This window comes from Mastacembelus armatus, chromosome 20, assembly GCF_900324485.2.
Source record: "Mastacembelus armatus chromosome 20, fMasArm1.2, whole genome shotgun sequence".
Lineage (NCBI taxonomy): Eukaryota > Metazoa > Chordata > Actinopteri > Synbranchiformes > Mastacembelidae > Mastacembelus > Mastacembelus armatus.
Window position 1 is genome coordinate 1,260,297 of NC_046652.1, and position 19,773 is coordinate 1,280,069.

The window sequence follows — 19,773 nt, forward strand, 5'->3', positions numbered from 1 at the left end:
AATGCAAAAAGTGGCTCACATTACCCTGTCCTCTCCTACTGTAGATTGCGTAAACTGAACCACTGAGATGAACCTGTTGAACCCAAACAAAGGATTACATACTCCATAACACTAAATGGTTGTCTGTGTGTGTGTTGACAAGATTTGAGGCTGCAGAACTTGGGTACATCTCAAATCCCTTAATTTAATCCATATTTTCCTCACTTAAGTCTTTCTCACTGCAGTTGCACAAAGAGATGCAAGAAAAGATGCAAGGAGATAAAAACATGAGTAAATATGTTGTCAGAGAAATGAGATGTCCTTCTGTCTGAACCACCATGTGGAAGGAATGTCTGATGATGATGGCTCAGCTGGATCAGCTTTCAGTCAGACTTAATAGTTATGAGGCAACACTTCTTTGTTTGGTGTTTATATTTTAACTTAGTGCACATTGTACAATGCTTAGGATTATTATTATAGCATTTAATTAATTCTCTATTTTAGAAATCATCCCCTCTTCAGAGATGACACATTTATTTTCAGAATATGATACAGAAACACTACTCACTACTCTGTTATTTTGATATGAGGGTAATAGAGAAACTTAGCTTATAGGATTCCTCTCTCTCCCACCTTCAGACCATGACTTTTAAAATACACTGGGCTGGTTTGGAGCATGGCTGGGATGAAAGTCAGCAGCTCCAAGTCTGAGGCCAGAGTTCTCTGTTGGAAAAAGGTGGAATACTCCCTGTGGGTTGGAAGTGAGTTGCTGCTTCAAGCGAAAGAGCTAAAGTGTCTAAAGGTTTTGCTCATGACCGAGAGCAAAATGGAGCAGGAGACTGAGGTGAGTTGCTACAGCATTAGTAATGCAGGTGTTCAGGAAACGGACCTGAGTCCGAATGCAAAGCTTTGAATGTCTGAGTCAGTCTATGTTCCAACACTCACTTATGGTCACAAGCTTCTGGTTATGACTGAAAGAATGAGATTACAAATACAAGTGGCCAAAATGAGGTTCCGCCATATGGTGGCCAGACTTGGATTTAGATACAAGGTGTGGAGTTCAGAAATCTGGAGGGAGCTCAGAGTAGAGCTGCTGGTCCTTTGCATCTAAAGAAGCCAGCTGAAGTAATTATTAGGATGCCTCCTGAGCCCTCTCCATGAGAGGTTTCCAGACATGTTCATCTGGCAAGAGGCCCTGTCATGTGATCAAACATGGCTGTAGTGACTTAGGATCCTGGATTTTAGACTTCCTATTTGGGACTTTTATTCTGATATTCATTTCCTGTACTGCCTTAGTCTTTGGTAACTTGGTTTTCATTAGCCTGAATAGTTTCAGCTGTGTTTGCTCTCTGCCCAGTAATTACCATGATCTGCTTCACCTGTGGCTCTTGGCATACAAGCAGGTCTACAGCCACACACACACACTTGCCAGGTTGTAAGTTACCTTATGGTGATTACTGGCCTAGCACCTAGCACCTAGAACCTAGAACCTACCACCTACCACCTACCACCTACTTGATGGCTGAACTTGATTCCTGATTGTCTGACCTGAATCTTAAGTAAGGATTTGATTTGGCTGCCTGAGCTGAACTGAGTAATAAGCCTGATTTACTTCCCTGACCTGAATCCTGCCTGCTACTCGTTACCTGTACCTGGCCTTCCCTTAGATTCTGATCCTTCTTGTTTAATGTGACTCTACCTGTTAAAAGCCTGATTCTACCTGATGAACTTGCTTTAGCCCAGTGATTCTGATTTTGTCCGTCAGTCCCTATTAGGCCTGTTACCAGTTATCTACCCTGGACCGGCTTCCAACTCTGTTCATGCCCAAGTATCTGGTCCTTATTTGAACTTTGAAGTCATGTGTGTTGCCAAGCTTATCAGAAGAAATCTTCAGTAATATTTTTAGTTCACCCAGACCATAAGAATTGACTTCAAACTTTAGTTATATTGGAACTACATTATTTATGGTGAATTTGTTTTCTTGGGAGTGTTTGTTTCATTGCCTGCCAGACACAGGTCCTCTACCTCAACCGTTAGCTTGTGTTTTTAAATAAACACCTTAAAACTCAGTTCATCTGTCCAGCTTCCTTTCCTGAGCTCAAAACTAAAACCCCACAAACGGTTTAAATCACAGGGAGAAGTGCACAGTGTAAACCATCAGGGTCAGAAACACGTTTATTATTATGAAACAACCAGGACTTAAAAAAGTATGTATTACAGACAAGAAAGGTTTCTACCATGATTGGTTTCTCTACAATACAAAAAGAAGAAGAAGAAGAAGAAGTCTCAGAAGAGTTTTAACCCTCAAATAATCTATTGTGGAAAGTCTGCTCGCTTTATATCTTTAATTCAATGAGTTGAATGAACTTTCTCTTGTCTATTCACTGATTCAAGACATAACTTCAAAGATTTTCCAACAATTTAAACTAGATATTCTAAATTTACTGTGAAATGAGGAAAATTTGCAAATGTACAGTGGAAAGGTTCAGTTGATTCTACTAACTTCTGTATTACAGTTTTACAGTTCACTGATCTCTCCTCACTAAAGTCATGATAAAGCTGTTTTATCAAAGACCAGGAAAATATATTATAATGGAAATCAACAGCCTGATGAATATAGGGGCACTAGATATAGGGCAGTACACTGAATTTAAAATATTTGCTACTTACTACAGTAGCCATTACCTACATTACACAATCCATCGATTTAAAAAACAAACCTGCACAGACTGGAACATGCTTTAGATAGATGATCACAATAAACATCATGTTATTACTGCTACAGGCTAATGGAAGGCAGTATTTGTCAGTTCATAGATGGAGACTCAGACTCGGTATTTAAGGTGGATGGGGCATTTTGAAGAGGAGAGATTTACAACAGCCATGATGTTATACCAAACAGTGTGGATGGAAAAGGTACACATACTTCTAATACACTGAAAAGGACTAGGTCATCTTACATGTAGGTTTATTGAGGCTGACTGATTCTGCTATAATTCTGTTTTTGAGGTGACAAGAAAAAAATATTAATTGACATAGAGAAATACCTGTAACATAATCACATAAAGTCAGTAGTTTAGTTACAGCAGCTAGTACACTGTTTACATATAAACAGTTCACGGTACAAAGTAAAATTGATATTCCCTTTAAATGAAAATCACATGGGTAAATAATGTTCATTTGCTTAAAAAACCTACAAACTGTGGCAGTTCATGCAAAAATCCCAGTAGAGAAGGAAACAACTCTGTGCTCACATAATGGTGACTCTCTCAGGTGAAACAAGGACAGCTGAACCTATTGGCTCCGGGTGCTGGCACTGGTACCGACTACACTCCACCCCCCGGCGGATTTGGTGGAGCTTGCGGGCAACACAGGGGAGCAGCATCAGCACCTTTCCCAATATGACACACACTGGCAGGGCCAGGGCCACCATGAAACTTGGGGGCAGGTAGAAACGGTAGGCCTCCTCCTCAAAGGCTCGCTTCCAACCAAACAGCAGGCCATGAAAGGTCGCAATGAGCAGGGCAATGTATCCCAGAGTGGACTGGAGCAAAGATAGGAAGACTGATAACACCACATACAGTAACAGCTACTATGATAATACAGCAAAGAGAATAAAGCCAGAGAGCCAGTTCAAACAGATGACTTCAGTTACACTGGGGTATTCCCATGTGACTGACTTTGCTCTGGGTAACACACATCCAACATTGTCTTTGCAGTTTGGCAACTGTTTATATTAGGGGAATTCAAACTCTGCAGTAGGCTGGTAGCAAAAGGCTGAGTGGGCCAGGACAACCAAGAAAAAAGAAGCTACAGCTTCTGTAAAAAACACATCCATTCCTGTTGCTTCTACTTCAACTCAAGCTGCAGGACCATCCACAGTAATATTTTACTCATAGTTTTTTATGCATTTTGTTTCTATTATGCCCATTTCCCCTTTTTCCTGTTTACTGATTTTGTGCTGATGTGTAACAGCTTTTTCAAATTGGGCAAATGTCATGAGAAGTCAATTTTAGATTTTTTATGTAGTAGCCTGTGGGTCCTGCAGAACAACACAATGGACCAAAGCAGAAGGAGCACAAATGCCACTGCTGAAGTGCACTGCTACTTAGCTAAAACAAACACATACATATTTACCCTGATCTCTATCACCTGGCACTAACATCTGCATCAGCCTGCACCATCCCTTGAGAGAACCTTCTCCCAGACAGCAGAGGTAATGCACAGTGTCAAACTCTGAACACCTCTCATTTGTTCGTACCTGTATGAAGCTGAACTCCCTCCAGTTCAGCATGCTGTGGACAGAGGGAGTGGACGTGATGACCAAGAGTGACAGGAGCCCAAGACTCATGATCCCAAAAGAAACGTACATCTCTACCCTCCACACTTCCTCCTCATTCCACACATTCTCCACATTATCATGGACCTGCCAACACAGAGGATGCTCAGGATGGAATTCATCACAGTTACCATCTTTCACTTCATGTTTTTATGTTAAAGCTGTTGAAATAATGTCCTGCTGCAGACTGTGTTGTAATTTGATTACATTATTTGCAGCATGAAAGCACAAAACTGAAAGATGGATGTTCTTAAAGTTAATATTTATAAAATTGGACCCAGCTTAAAGCTCATATGTCAGTATACTGCCTGTTGTGCTTCAACATTATTCCAAAACAAATTTTCCACTAAATTAAAACAAGTCTGCACAGTTATCACTTCCAAAATATGACAGACTGCATAGTACCTGCCTCTTAGTATGTTGACTGCAAATATGAGAAACATGTCTGTGTGTGCAGACAGGATTATGTACTTGCATATGTAGCGTTTTGGTGTATTTTCTATAGTTGTTGTTCTACTGAGAGGAAAGTCAGTGTGGACATGAGGTGAAACCCTCCATTCAACTGACCTGCTGGTAGGCAGTGTTCAGCAGCAGGTACCTCTCAGACCTCCTCATGGGCAGACAGAGGCTGTAGAGAACATGGAGAGCAGCCAGAAAGAAGCTGAGAAGACCCAGCTGTTTCCGGCTCTGCAGCCAGCCTTCCAGCCAGTGTGGGAAATGCCTGTATTTGGTACCATAGTAGAGCTGGTGGGCAGCTGCCAGCTGACCTGCCAGGTACACCAGAGCCAAAAGAGTGATGGCAACAGTGGGCAATGTCCTATTCACCATCTCTATAGGGATCTTGTAGAAGTCACTCTGCTTGTATTTTACATATGGGTGGATTATGTCTCGTACAAAAGAGTAAGCAAAAAAGAAAATGGAGAGGGCCACGGCAGCGAGGACTGGACCCTTCCAGCTAGGGAATAACTGTACCGGGATGTTCTCAATGTCCCGTGAAGAAGACAGGGTGCCCATATCTACTGGCTGGAAGTTGAGCTGGCGGGCTAACTCCATAATCTGCTGTCGAGCCTCCACTGAGTCACTGCAGATAAACACCTACACAGAAGGAGAATATGTTAGAGATGCAGTTATAAAAGACAACCAGAAAATATGGAAAAGAGCAGGGAGGACAAATTATATATAGTGGCATTTTCTTTTGTGCCATTGAGCCCTGTTATCGTCCAGAAACTATTAAAACACAGCAATGAGTCACAATGTTGTGTGATAGGTTCATTACCATGAACACACACTGCAGTTTATTTTGAGGCAGTCCCACAGACACCATCCTGCTGCCCCAAATTTTCTATGATAGCCAGAAACAGGTTAGGCGAGTCAGAAAGGATTAATACACAGTAATATCACGTTGTTGGTTTTCCCCTTTGCCTGGGATTTGTTGACAATAGAACAACATATAGATCATTTTCTTCATTTTTGGAGTTGGCATGAATTTGGTCAATTACACAAATACATTATGATTTTTTTTCCTTCCTGAATTGTAAAATTGGTAATCTCTACAGCAATATTTCTGACACTGAGGGTTTTGCATGAAACTCACCACTATGCTGTTTCCTTTAAATTTAGGTTTAAGAAGCTTCTTAAAAGCAGGACTCAAGTTGTGCCCTGTTTTATAATCCATGCCCCTGACCAGGAGAGCTTGCTGGTTAGGGAATTATTACAGGATTTATTCTAGCTATAAAAAAAAAAGGCAGAAGGTTCACACACTCAAATTAAGAAGAAATTTTCTTTCTTCTAAACGGTCAGTATGTTGACTCTTCTACTGCAAGAGAAAATCAGATTTTAACAAATCACGTGCTGTAAGGAGCCTTAAAAAAGATTTGGGCTTTTCTACTTCTTTCTATCAAATACTAATGTGTTACATTATTTTCTAAAATATGCATTTAACCTGAACACAGTGAATTACAACATTTAAGTATGAATGTTTGTTCTTGATATTGGAATATACAGCATAGTTGAAAAAATACCCTTAACCTAAACTTAACTATGGCGCTCACAACTATAAGCTGTGCCTCTCTTCCTGACATGGGCTTATGTCTTATCTAATACCTACAAATCAGTGAATGGCCAGAGGAGGGTCAAGGAGGACATTCTCATTCATTAACAGAGTTTCATCTGTTACCATCTTTCCCATGTAAAACCACCTGTTATAGCTGGTGGTTGGAGAAAAGAGCGTAGAGCTCCTTTAACTCAGCAGGTAACAAGGCACAGGTGAAATCAATGAGGGCTTGATAAGTGAATGTAAAGTTGTGGTAGGTGATACTGCAGCCAAAACAGGAAGTACCATAAAAATAAAGGCATGAAACAGGAAGTACCTAAAAAAACTGTCAGAAAAAGCTTGTTCTTGGAACTTGACTTAAGTCTGTTATTGTTTTCTTTTTATTCTTCTTCTTTTCTTCTCAAATAATAGAATACGTTTGATTGTACCTGTGAACTGGCATCTTTGGGGAATCTCTGCTGCATGGCCCAGGCTGAGACGACATTGAAGCCTTTGACCACGATTGAGTCTGGCAGCAACGAGGCCAGATACTCAGCGTTAGACTCTGAGTATTGATTCACCCTCCGGTTGTTACTCACATCCACCAGGATCTTCCCTACATAAAAACAAGACAAACAAACAACATATGTAGCTAAAGATATGAAATATATAATATATTAAACTTGGGCTGTTCTATACAATTACATCTGCACGATAGACCTATTTAATCTGTTCAGGATTGTGCAAGTCAAGTGTGACAATCAGTGTCGCACTAGAGAGAAAAGCCTCCTTAGGGTTGACTCTGACTATAAATACAGATGATGATGAACAGTCACATTCATACCACATGCAGCATGTGGTATGAATGTGACTGTTTTAAATTATATCAGACCATTGCAAATGTCTTATTTGCTTTGGTATATCCACAATGTGGTACAACAATAACCACAACACTTTATTGTTTCTAAAAGACAAAAACGCCTTAACTCATCCAAGCAACTGCTTCATTGGTTGAGGCAAAGATTAAAACTTGAGAACTTCAGATCTACTAAACCATGAACTAGAAGCCCTCTACATGGTTTTCTTCGTCTTTCTGTGCTCAGTAGGTTGCATCCTGAAAACTGGATGAGGATAAATCTTTCACATTCCAAGTTTAACTGTGCTTTGTTCCATTTCTGTCTGCAAAATGCTGGATTCATACTAATATAAATGTTAAGCACAGACTCTGTCTTAATCCAATACTTCACTCACATACACTATCGACTCCTGTATATACATAAAATGATGCAGTTGTAATATGTGTGTCCACCAATGCTAAAACCTTCTTAGAACCAAAACTACCACTTTAAGTGACGGCCTCCCCCCGTGCAGCTCTGCAACAGATCATTTGAAAGCATTTGGATGATTCTCTGTGATTTGTTTAAGTCATAACACTAAGGACAGATTTCTGAAACTGGATTCAGATTCATACTGGATCATTTCACATCAGTGTGGACGGGAAGGATGATTACAGTGACCAAAGGTTATTTTTGTGAACATTTGGCATGTGAGTAGTGTAGTAAGATTCACTTCAGAATTGATTCTATTTAATACAGAACAAACTCACTCAGTGTAGCACAGTATGTGCTTCGGTATCATCAATAAACCTCCCAGGCCATCAGCCTAACAGACTACATTATGTCTGCTTTTTTAAAAGCATTTAGAAACATAATCGCAGCCACGATCCTGCAGCCAGTGTTCCTGTTTTGCGTAATATAAAAATCAGCTTGAAGTAATTTAGATGTGCTTCAGTTAGCTACTGCATCAGATTGAACATCTGTTCTGCTTTCACTGCTGACAAAGGTAGTGATGCATTTGAACAAATCACCATTTGCTTACAGCATAAAAGTTAACGTGCCTGTCATGTTCTCAGTGTGTCTGCATGTTATTATCTACCTTCCAGTAGATGTTTGAGGTCCCACAGGACAGAGTAATGCTCACGACGGATTGCCAGGAACACAATGTTGGCCTTGCCCACAGCATCTTCATGATGTGTCACATCCACCACATGTGGAAACGATTGGGCTGCCAGTTTGGGATGACGGCTACCCACAACCACATGGAAGCCACAGCGCAGCAGACGGATGGTCAGGCACCTGGAGAAGTCGCCTGAGCCCAGGATGGCTATTGTGGGCTTGGTAGACAGGCAGGAAGTCCCTGTGTCTTCAATGCCAACTCCGTTCTTCATGCCATTGGGCAGGAAACCAATCTGGGTGTGGTTGAGATGGTGAGAGGAGGAGGCTGTGAGGAACACAGGGCTCCTGCCACTGTCCATCATAGAGAAGGAGTCCATCCTTCTGTCCTGCTTAGGATGATTCCAGTGGATCTAAGGTAAGAAGGGGAGAATATAAATCACAGTTAATGTGTTAGGTTTTAATTTTATTACTAATGTTGTACACATGATCACAGACAGAATGACAATGCATCAGCTCCGTCCAGTAGCTGTTTTTTTCATTAAACCTCAGATCAACCTAAAAAAGATGCTAAAATATTTTCAGATTTTACCGTATGCTTTTCACTTTAGTTTCAACTTTATCCTTGGCTGCATTTTGCTTTTGAAACACTTCTCAACAGAATAATAATTAATGGTTTTAATGTTGTAAAGTGCTTTGGTCAACCTGGGTTGTTGTAAGGTGCTATATAAATACAGTTTTGATTGATTGATTGATTGATTGATTGATTGATTGATTGATTGAATATCAGGATAATTACCATAAATCACAAAGCAGTGATGTTACTGAATGTCAGACAGACAGACAGACTAACTATTTTACAATTAAAAGTGCATGGGCTTCAGTGGTTAGCATTATTGCCTCACAGCCACAAGATTCAGGTTTGAATCCCGCTCGACCCCGGGGCCTGTCTTTGTGGAGTTTGCATGTCATGCATTTTATCCGGGCCTGGCTTCCTCCCACAAATCCACTTTGGCTTTAGGCTTGTTGGTGACTGTAAATTCCCTGTAGATGTGAATGTGAGTGTTTGTCTCTATGTGTCAGCCAGTCATGCCCAGTGTCAGCTTTAATAATGACTCTTTATTATTATTTATTAACAAATGAATAGCCAGAGAAGGGAAAGGGGAAATTACATGCTCCCTGATAATAAGGCCACAGTACAGCCTGGGCTTTATTTAGATGCCCTATAGAAAGTGCTAATACATTATAATGAAGAGTCACTGCTGACCTCAAACCTTATTGGTGCTCGTCAAAGTCTACAGATGTGCTGCCTTTTCATACACAACACTGAAAATGCCTGTGGTGATATTTTAGTGTTGCTCTGACAGCAGAGGATTTTAATACCCTGATGTGCGTGTGCCCCTGTCTGGTTTTGGCGGCGAGGACGATTTAAAGGGCTCGGGCCGGCGAGTTGTAGATGCCCATCCTCAGCTGGATCAGAGGACATGTATGCATCGTGCCCTCTAATACCGACTTTATGGAGACACGGTGATTTTATGACGGACATGCCCATGCATGTGCATAGGCAGCCTGTGTGCACCTGTAGCGCTGCGGTGCGGCCGATGCTGTGCCATGGAGCCGCACAAAGAGCCATGATGACAACACACTGACGCATATAACACATGAGTGTATGGGTGTAAGGCAGATCACCTACCCGTCAGTCCCAGGGATGCTGCTCGGGAACGCACACCAGCTGCGGGCTGCCCATCCTTTGAGTGACGGTGGTCAGCCTCCTCTGCTTCAACGCGTGTTGTATTCAAGACCTGTCGGAGACACCAGCTTTTCCTCTGAAAATAATATAATAATGAACGTCTGTAGTTTCTGCATAGCCAGAAAAAAACATGCTGAAGATACAGCTCTATTTTATTATTTTATATATTTTTAAAGCCTGGCTGGTCAGGTTACACCTTGGTATTATTTTTGACAGGGACCTGAGGTTTCTATCATTTGGAGATTTGGAGAAAGTTAGATCTAGAAACTTCTGGGCAGGCATTTTATAGTTTTTATACATAGTAAAATACAATTTTACTGCTGTATTAGTAAATGGAATATACCGGAAAATAGACTTGAAGTATAAAAATGGCATAACTATCAGGTTTGATCTGATCTTTATCTAAGTTTTGATCAGTCACTCAGCTTTGTTTCTATCCATCTAATCAGTCAATCTTTGTGTTCTTGAGGGCTCTTCCATTTTGTGCCATTTTCTCATCTTTTCTCTTCTATTATTCCTTTGATGCTTTTCTGTTAATTTTAACTCTTTTTACCACTTTTTATATGGAAAATGTGCAGCTTGATAGATTCTTTCTCTTTCTTCCACCTAATACTTTTCTGTTTTCCTCTGATTGCATAAATCTTGTCTTTAACGTTTCTTTTTTTTAAAAACTCCATTTATTGTATGTATCTTGTCAGGTTCCACTTTTCCAGACACAACAGACAAATCTTCACCCCCCCTCCATTTGTGGTTGGGCCAGTCCGCTGCTTTTGGGGCGGGGTTTGGGCACAGCTGGAGGAACATCTGCCCGTATCAGGTTCAGTCCACGCAGCCGCCATGACGTTCGTGTCCGGAGCAGCGTTTGTTGCTCTACTTGTGATTTTGCTGTGTTTTATCCGGTTATATTTTGTTGTGAAAACTGGATCACGGTATAAACCGGGCACCAAAGGCTCGATTGCGGTCCTCGTCGTTGCCGGATCAGGTAATGAAACTGCATTTACATTTATGCACCGGGGTGTCTGTTATCCGTCAGAAAGGATAACTAGTACTGGCGCTTATTGTGACGGAAGACGTGTATTGATGTTGGCCATGATTTCACTTTATTTCGCACAACTTAAAATAAATTGAGAGCATTTTCAAGTCTTGCCGTTAGCTAACTTCCTTAGCTTCTATGCTAACAACACGGACGTACTGGACTATACCAAAACAAAGGTAAGAATGGGGGGTGTGGAGCTTATTTAACGAGACACGTTGCAAATGTTTAGAGGCAAGACGTCACATAATATAGTTTATTTTAATTTTATTGAAATTGTATTTTGTCAATAGTATGTTTTAAATAAATCTGTTTCAAGGTTCCTTTGTGTCGACACAGAATGGACTCATAACTTGTACAGTATTAGAATGTACCAAATGCTGTTGAAGGGAGCTAGGATGGCCTTGATTACTCTGTTGTGTTGCCTTCACAGTCATCCACCAGAAACAGCCCATATCCCTGATTTTCATCCATCCATCATCTATACCCCCTTATTCCTAACCAGGGTCTGCTGTAGCCTATCCCAGCTCTCTTTGGGTGAAAGGCAGGGGTACACCCTGGACAGGTCACCAGTCCATCACAGGGCCACATAGAGACAAACAATCTCACACACTCACGCTCAGTCGTATGGGCATTTTAGAGTCACCAATCAACCTGATTGGTGACTTTGGACTGTGGGAGGAAACCAGAGTACCTGGAGAAAACCCACACAAGTACAGGGAGTCGTGGGAGGCAGGGGGCAGTCGTGGTCTAATGGATAGGGAGTCGGACTAAAGTCGCAGGTTTGAGTCTCAGGTCCTGCAGGAAATTTTGGTGGGCAGAGTGAACAGCCAGTTTTGTCCACCCCAATACCATGACTGAGGTGAAATGGAGACCCTTGAGCAAGGCACTGGACCCCCAACTGCTCCCCGGGCGCCGCAGCACTGGCTGCCCACTGCCCCGGGTGTGTGTGTTTGTGTGTGTGCACTTTGGGTGGTAATAGAATTTCCCCATTGTGGGACTAGTAAGGGAATTAAGTTAGGTTAACTTGCAAACTCCACACAGAAAGGCCCCTGATGGGTTTCAAACCAGGAACCTATTGTCCTATTTTGTATAATTTACAACACAGTGTATGACACAGCTATCGTGTCTTTTCCAGGTGGTCACACTATGGAGATCCTGCGGCTGATGGAGTGCCTATCTGCAGCCTACACACCTCGATACTATGTTATTGCTGACACTGACAAGATGAGTGAGGAGAAAATCTGCACTTTTGAAAGCTCGAAACAACAGTCACAGGTACACAGCTGTGCGTAAGTGTAAAATTTGGATATATATGTTCCTGTTGCAATATTTTTATAGAAACAGTCTTGACATTTTAACTTGTTACCAAGTTGCGTGTTTTGTGAAAGTGAAAAAACAAGACTTGGATACTGTATTTTCCAGACTATAAGTCACACTGTTTTTGGCTTGTTGTTCGACTTATACAGCGAAACAACTTATGTCGAGTAGTCACCAGCATTAGATGGAACTCTTGGCACTTGTGACTAAACACTCATGTTCACACTAAACTCCACCTCCACTGTAACACAAGTGAAAATGCCACCCTAAAGAAAGAGATATACTGTAGATTTCAAGCTGCAGGTAATAAAGTCTGCAGCTGAAACAAAGTTTGGAGTCCGTGTCGGCATTCAGGCAACCTGAGAGAGGAGACTTTGGAAAATACGGTATGTAACCTGCATTTATTAGCTGCAGCTTTGACAACAGTACAAACTGAACAGTGAACAATAAAAGGCAGTGTGCAGTAATAATATACTTTAAACATTTCAGAACATTGAAGATTTTTTTAAAAGATATTTTGTGATCATTTCCCTGTCATGTTACAGTTTCTGTAATTAACATTTATTACAGTGTTATATGAGCATTTTTAAAACAGTTATCACATTCATAGTCTTTCACTTTGCTGTATGCATGATGAGATGAGCTAAATGAGATGATATGAACCTTAACCATCTAAACCCTTGGTGGCTTGTGGTTAACCACGTCTACCACCTGTTGTCAGAAAACCTTGCCTTTTTGAATACATTTTGTGGCTTGAAGTCTGTATGCAGGTATTTTTTTTTATTTATGCAGCTGTATGCTATTTTGGACCTTCCTTTGACAGAAAACTGGGGGGAAAGAGGGAGTCTAACATGAAACAAAGGTCCCTGGGTGCAATTAGACTGTGGACCTTGCAGTTATTTGGCGTATGTAGTAAACCATTTGGATGTCAGGGTACTCAGTTAATGGTGCTCTTAAAATAGTCCTCCATCTTCATTTTATATATATATACATCTACCAGATATAAAAACCAAACCTTGACCTTTGCAGCTGTATGAGTAAAGTGGTGGCGTCAGTGTTAGTTTTCACCAGCAGGTGGCATGAGTATACATTTAATCTGTGCTGCACTAAACTGATTCCTACTTTGTACCTGAATATCTAATGTGCCACTCAAACGAGATACCTACTTGCAAAAACCACTGTTAATATATTTTTTTTTACTGTAAGCATAAGGAGATTTTCTGATGTAGATATGTTGTTTGTATAGATCACAATACAATAACCCAGCTTAGGTCACATTTTAAAAAGTTCCCACATTTGTGTCTTTGGCCAAGAGTGGGAGAGGCCATTTAACAATAAAGTCTATGAAGCAGTCAAAGAGACCTCTTGGTGTTTTGGGGGGAAACAACTGTAACGTGTATTATATAAAGACCCTCCTTCACTCAATAAAAAGTGTTATTATTTTTGTACCCTATAAATATTTGCCCTATACTATACTGACTGGTGTATGTGCAGGTTATCGTCTTTCTCTGAAGGCGATGGATGTCTGCTCTCCTGAAATGTGAGCTTCAAAAATACGTTGACAAACAAAATTCATGACATCATAAAAGCCATTTAAAGCCAATTCTGGTAAATATCTGCAGGTTTCAGTGCTGCTGTACGAAATAACGTTCGCCTATATAAGACGTGTAGTGTTGTTGAAGTATTGTGTTTGGTACTGGTGCCAAACCTCACTACCTGAGTGCCAACTTTAACCTGCTGCTAATAATCCAATCTGCCTGTTCTATGTAATTAGATTAAGCTTAAAAAATGAAATGAAAAAATGGAGAGATACTGATGTACGCCACGCTGTAAAAACATCTGCACACGTCGCTTAATGAAAATGTGATGAAAACACGTAGAAGCTGTGCTAACAGCTAACGTTAAACAAAAATAAGACGCTAACCTCACCAGTCTGTGAAATCTGATACTCATCGATTTTTGTTGAGCAACAGTCTCCTCAGAGTCTGGGTCTGAGTGAGGCTCAGATGTACATAACATGGCTGAGTTGCTCCAAAATTCCCTTCTGCCGTCATATCCTGATACATTCAGTTTCAGTTTCAATTCAGTTCAGTTCAATTTATTTTATTTGTATAGTGCCAAATCACAACACAGTCATTTCAAGGCACTTTACAAAAAAACAAAACAAAAACCAGCACAGCACTTGGCAACAGTGGAGGGGAAAAATACCCTTGTCCACATTGTGACATCACTGTCTATGAAGCAATGGTGTTGGGCAGTGTGTGCACACAGCCTGGGCTCATTTCTTATTATGCTTGAGTTTTCATGAAGCTTGGAGTTCATATCGAAGGATGTCTCTTTAGGCCCTTTTTTATGGAAAAACTCTTAGACATTATTTTTTTCATAACAGAGTATTTTGATTTGCCTCAAACATCTTTGGAGGGGATTTTCAAATAGTTACACTCAGACAAAGAGCACAAATGCAGGAGTACCAGGAGTACTTTTGTTACTATACGTATGTTTCCAAGCCCCTATAATAGACATATATCTTTGTTTCACAGTTCACGATCTGTCGGATCCCACGGAGCCGAGAGGTGCATCAGTCTTGGACTTCTTCTGTTGTTAGCACCTTGAACGCTCTGCGATACTCTATTCCACTGGTGTTCAGACTCAAGCCGGACATGGTGAGTGGGCACACAAACCATTCAGTAGCTGTTCACACACAGTAATAAACCTCTGACCCCCTCCATGCACACACTAACAGAGCACGACAGAGTATAGAGTCAGCCTAAATATCATCTCTCTCTCTCTCTGATGCACGGATTCTACTTGTAATCTGTTTCTTTTGAGATCTGCATCTTTGGAGACGTAGAGCACCAAACTAAACTGTGTGTGCGCTTGCCAGTCACCACTAGATGTCCTTAAAGTGGAGCTTTACCATCTGAACCCATGTGTTCATCCTGGAGTCTCTACCAATGATTACAGTTGGATCTGTGCCTCTGGCCTCAGTCACACTGGTAATCAGGTTCTAGGCTCTGTCAATAGGCAAACTGTGCCATTTGTCCCACTTTTTTGTTTTTGTTAGGATATATCTTTGACATGTTTATAATTGTCGTGTGGTGCTTCCAACCCTATGGCCTGTTAAACCTTGGAACTTAAAAATCGTCTTGAATGAACCTTCCATGACTGTGGGTGGATTTAAAGTTTATAAAATGCATATTATACAAGTGGATAGGCCAGGATCAGCCGAACTAAAACTGAACCACTTTGTTGACTTTACAGAGACTATAAAGGTGATACATGCTGTAAATAAGGGTTTTATTGAAGGCAGAAAATGACATTTACAGGCAGGTTTGTGTTGGGCAGCTGTGCAAACTAGTCATCAATCAAGACAAAGCACTCTGAAGTCGACTGTGTGGAGCTGACATGTTGAACGCTGTAGTTCATTGATTGGTCGGGCTTTCAGACCTAGTTTATCAAATCTTGTTGTACAAATTGGGTCTATGAGATGTTGTTGCTCTGTCTCTAAACAGTAAGTGAAGCAAATTTAAAGCTTCTTTCTTCCTACGTGTTCCTGTCTCCTGTCACCTAAAGCTGCAGTAGCTTTAATGACATGTTTTTTCTAAAGAGGTAGCAGGCACAGTTTAATGATCTGATACTCATTGTGAAGCATGGATGATATACTAATCAAAATAAGACATGTTGTATTTCTAGAAGAAGATTTAGACACAATTGCAGGGTAGAGATACAATGACAAGCCTAGAAAGTTTTTGTTAGGACACCATGGCAGTGCAGCGGTTAGCGCTGTCGTTTTACAGCAAGAAGATTCTGGGTTTGGTCCTGTCGAACCAGCTTTTGTGTGGAGTTTGTCTCTCAGCACAGACATACACAGACATGATGTGTTTTATGTAGACCTCACCTCCCTGTCATTTATATCATATGTTTCTATATAAAAGGAGTATGACAATATTAGATGAAATATGAGGAATTGATCATTTTCTGGTAGAAATAAAAACAAAATACAAATACACAATGTGCTTAGTTCATAAATATAATCATTTTTACTTTAACTTTAAAAAAATAAAATTATGAATTGAATAATGCCTAAACATAATTAAACATTTTATGGAATTGATTGATCATATAGAGTGACATTTCCATGCTTTGTGAATGAAGAATGCAGGATGGTCCTCTGTAGTTTCCAGACCAAATTGGAGAGGATATTACTTTTCTGCTGTGTCTGTACTGTAGGCCTGTGTGATGACTTCTCCAGAGTCCAGGTCAGCTCTGTCTGGTTTCCTGTAAACCCAACTCCCTCTGCCTCCTTCAGCCCCGAGGCCCTTAATTCATCTCTGTCCCCTCCCCCTCCTGTCTTTGAGACTCACAGCCTGAATATATACCACGTAACGTCAGTGTCTGCTTGCCTTTTTAAACTTCATACTATGTATTTAACACATTTCTTCACTCTGTGTTGAGGAACAATTCAGCTCAGTAATGTTTAGCTTGAAACCCCACGATGTGTGTGCAGCTAACAGATGATATAATGTCCTGAAACATCCTCTAACTGAACAGTTCAAAGAAAGGAAAATAAGAATAATAAGACATTTGTGTTTTGATATTGTTTCAGTTGCAGGATTGTAAGAGGACAAAGGAGGTAAATGTATCTAATGTGTCACAACAAATAGCAAAGGTTAGAGAAAAGTCATGGTTTTGGCTGTGACTCGCAGCATCTTTGCTATTGTCACAGTGTTTTGACACAGACGGTAACAATCAACAATCTTTTCCACTGCACATGTTTTATATATGATAAATCCATAAAGTTTCAGCACACCTTGACGAGGCGCTGGTTATAATTATGTATCATTAGAAAAGACAATTGTGTGTACAAGTCTGCAAAAAATAACCAAACTATAAAAATATACACTTAAGTCTGCTGTCATGTTTGCTGTAGTGATGCTTCGTTCTAATTTCCATCAAAATTAATATTCCTTCTAGAAAATCTGAATATTTTGGCCTGAATGTCAGTTCCATTATTACTGAGCATTTTTAGTTTTACTCGTTGAATGGAGTAATATTTGTAGTTGCATCAGTATTACTGGAAGAGAAGAATCTTATTGCTTATGTAAATGCATATTAAATTGACGAGTAGCAGTAAAAACACATATTGCGTAAGGAATCCAAATGTCTAACAATGGCCTGGTTTGTAGGTATCTACAAAAACACAAACATACATATTAAAGTGTCTGCATTGTTATCCAAACCCAAATATTTCCACATGGCAAGACAAACGTGCTTTTCAGTTTTCTGTGGTGGCTCAAACCCAAACATAGCGCAACTGAAGTCAACTGGGCAAAAGTAGGATCCCCAGTGGACCTTATACCCCACCGGGTCATAGAAAACGAGAAAAACATGTCTGGATGAAAAACAAACCTGCTGTATGTACTAAATTTCTGTACTGGTACACAGGAATTAAATAAATACTGATCTTAAAATAACAAAACCAAATTTTCTAGGATTGGTTCTTTTCCAAGTTCCTGTAATGTGGCATCTTGCTGGAGAGCCACCCCAGGACACTGATTTCTAACTGATTTAAGAAGAAAGAGTATGTGTCACTTCTTGGAAACGTGCTCATCTCGTCCTTCGTCCTGTCTATGCTCTTTCAGGTGCTGTGTAATGGCCCGGGGACCTGCGTTCCGCTGTGCGTGGCAGGACTCCTGCTCGGAATTCTGGGAATGAAGAAAGTCCAGATAGTTTATGTGGAAAGTATTTGCCGGGTGCAGACGCTGTCACTCACAGGGAAGATCCTATACCCGATATCAGACTATTTCTTTGTCCAGTGGTCTGCTCTGAGGGACAGATATCCCAAATCCATTTACCTTGGAAGACTAGTGTGAAACATCAGTTTTACATGGGCACAAAGAAAAACATAAATGTAGGTTTACATATTTGATGTTTGTTCTAATGCCCATGAATACATGTTTTCTTTGTTATTATTGTGTTATAATTATATATTATAATTTAACACATCTATCTGTCATTTGGAAGGTGTAATTAATACCACACTGTACTTCCATAGGAAAACATTTTCTGCCAGTATTAAAAATATTTAACCTTCTTAAAGGAGGAAAGCACCATAACTGCACATTGCCTTGACAGGTTTCTTCCTGCTGCTCATTGAACAAGAAGTTGAAGACCTGAAAATGAACTTGCAGTGTCCGGTACAGCTGCTGGAAAGGAGCTTGGTATAATCCTGAATGAATGAATTCATCTTACAAAAGAAATAAATAAACACTTCCACATCAACATGGAGCTCACTGACAGCTACAGTTACACAGAAACTGAACCATAATGTATGGTGTCCTTGAGAAGAAATATCACAATAGTTCTTGTCCCTAAGAAAAAAAGGACACTTTTATTAATCAACTCTACGTTTATTTTTCTAATGGACAAAAATGTGTTGAATATTGCACATGTGGGCCACTGTAAGCCTGGAGAAGAAGACAAGAACAAATGAACGTGAACGTGAACCTTTAACATGGACGGTAGATCAGAGGGCGAAGCTACAGATTATATTTGTTGCATATTCGAATTAATGTACACACAGATGTGTGTGTATCTATATAATTTAAACACTGATAAACTTAATTTCTATTTTTTATGTTTTATTTATACTTTGACCTTTTCGTGTTCTTTAAATGTAAATATAAAGTGTAATTTATGATACACATTTTTGAAAAGGAAAAACATTTTTTAAAAAGCAGCAAATAGAAAACAAGTAGTGATTGGGGAACAAACTACACAAAGTACTGTACCCAGACACTTCCACTATGCAGGCTTGTGTGAACAGTGAAACAAGTGAAATAAATCACTGACATTGTTATTTGAGACAAACATTTTCGCACAGTGAATCACACAACTGAGTCTGAGGCCTCTGGAGGTCAGTGTGCAGTCACCAGATGGTCGATCAATCCCTCCAGGTTGTAGGTGTTCCTGCCTGTGAAAATCGCAATCTGTGGTTTTATGTTTCTTAAAGAACTCTTACTTCTCCTCCTTGGGAACACCCAAATGAAACCAGCTGTCGTACTTAACATTTTAAAGGTTATATTGATGAGCTTGGTATCATTGGAAAAGAAACACTTTCTAGTTTATTGTGACTTTATTCAAATTTGGTCGACGATCTTTGGTTATACATCTGTTTCTACAGTCGGGAAGGGAATAGGTTAAATATATGATGAGTGGGTGTTGAGGATTTGTTGGGATTTGTATGCTTTTAATGTAACATTTAAACATTTCATCCACCACATTTGATGATGTCTAGTTGAGGAATTTGTCCTCAGCCTGTTCTGGGGTGTTTTAAATGTCAGTGCTTTGTGTTTTTCTTTCTTTGTG

At 40.2% G+C, this 19,773-nt stretch overlaps 2 protein-coding genes across 3 annotated transcripts; one reads left to right on the forward strand and one right to left on the reverse strand.

The window, feature by feature from the left end:
* Positions 1-2,817: 2,817 nt before the first annotated feature.
* steap2 (STEAP family member 2, metalloreductase) lies at positions 2,818-8,682 on the reverse strand. Its single transcript, XM_026291976.1, has 5 exons — positions 8,286-8,682; positions 6,800-6,966; positions 4,886-5,413; positions 4,241-4,405; positions 2,818-3,523 (listed from the first exon to the last, which is right to left on the reverse strand). The coding sequence occupies exons 1-5, from the start codon at positions 8,680-8,682 to the stop codon at positions 3,230-3,232; spliced, it is 1,551 nt and encodes a 516-aa protein (XP_026147761.1). The 3' UTR covers positions 2,818-3,229.
* A 2,175-nt stretch (positions 8,683-10,857) lies between these two features.
* alg14 (ALG14 UDP-N-acetylglucosaminyltransferase subunit) lies at positions 10,858-19,159 on the forward strand. Of its 2 annotated transcripts, XM_026291995.1 has the most exons (5): positions 10,858-11,034; positions 12,224-12,363; positions 14,946-15,068; positions 18,048-18,316; positions 18,541-19,159. In XM_026291995.1, exons 1-4 carry the CDS (start codon positions 10,890-10,892, stop codon positions 18,276-18,278), a joined length of 639 nt encoding a protein of 212 aa, XP_026147780.1. In that variant the 5' UTR covers positions 10,858-10,889; the 3' UTR covers positions 18,279-18,316; positions 18,541-19,159. The 2 variants fall into 2 exon arrangements, with proteins under 2 accessions (XP_026147780.1, XP_026147779.1); XM_026291994.1 differs by lacking the exon at positions 18,541-19,159 and having other exon boundaries at positions 18,048-18,521.
* The last annotated feature ends 614 nt before the right edge of the window (positions 19,160-19,773 follow it).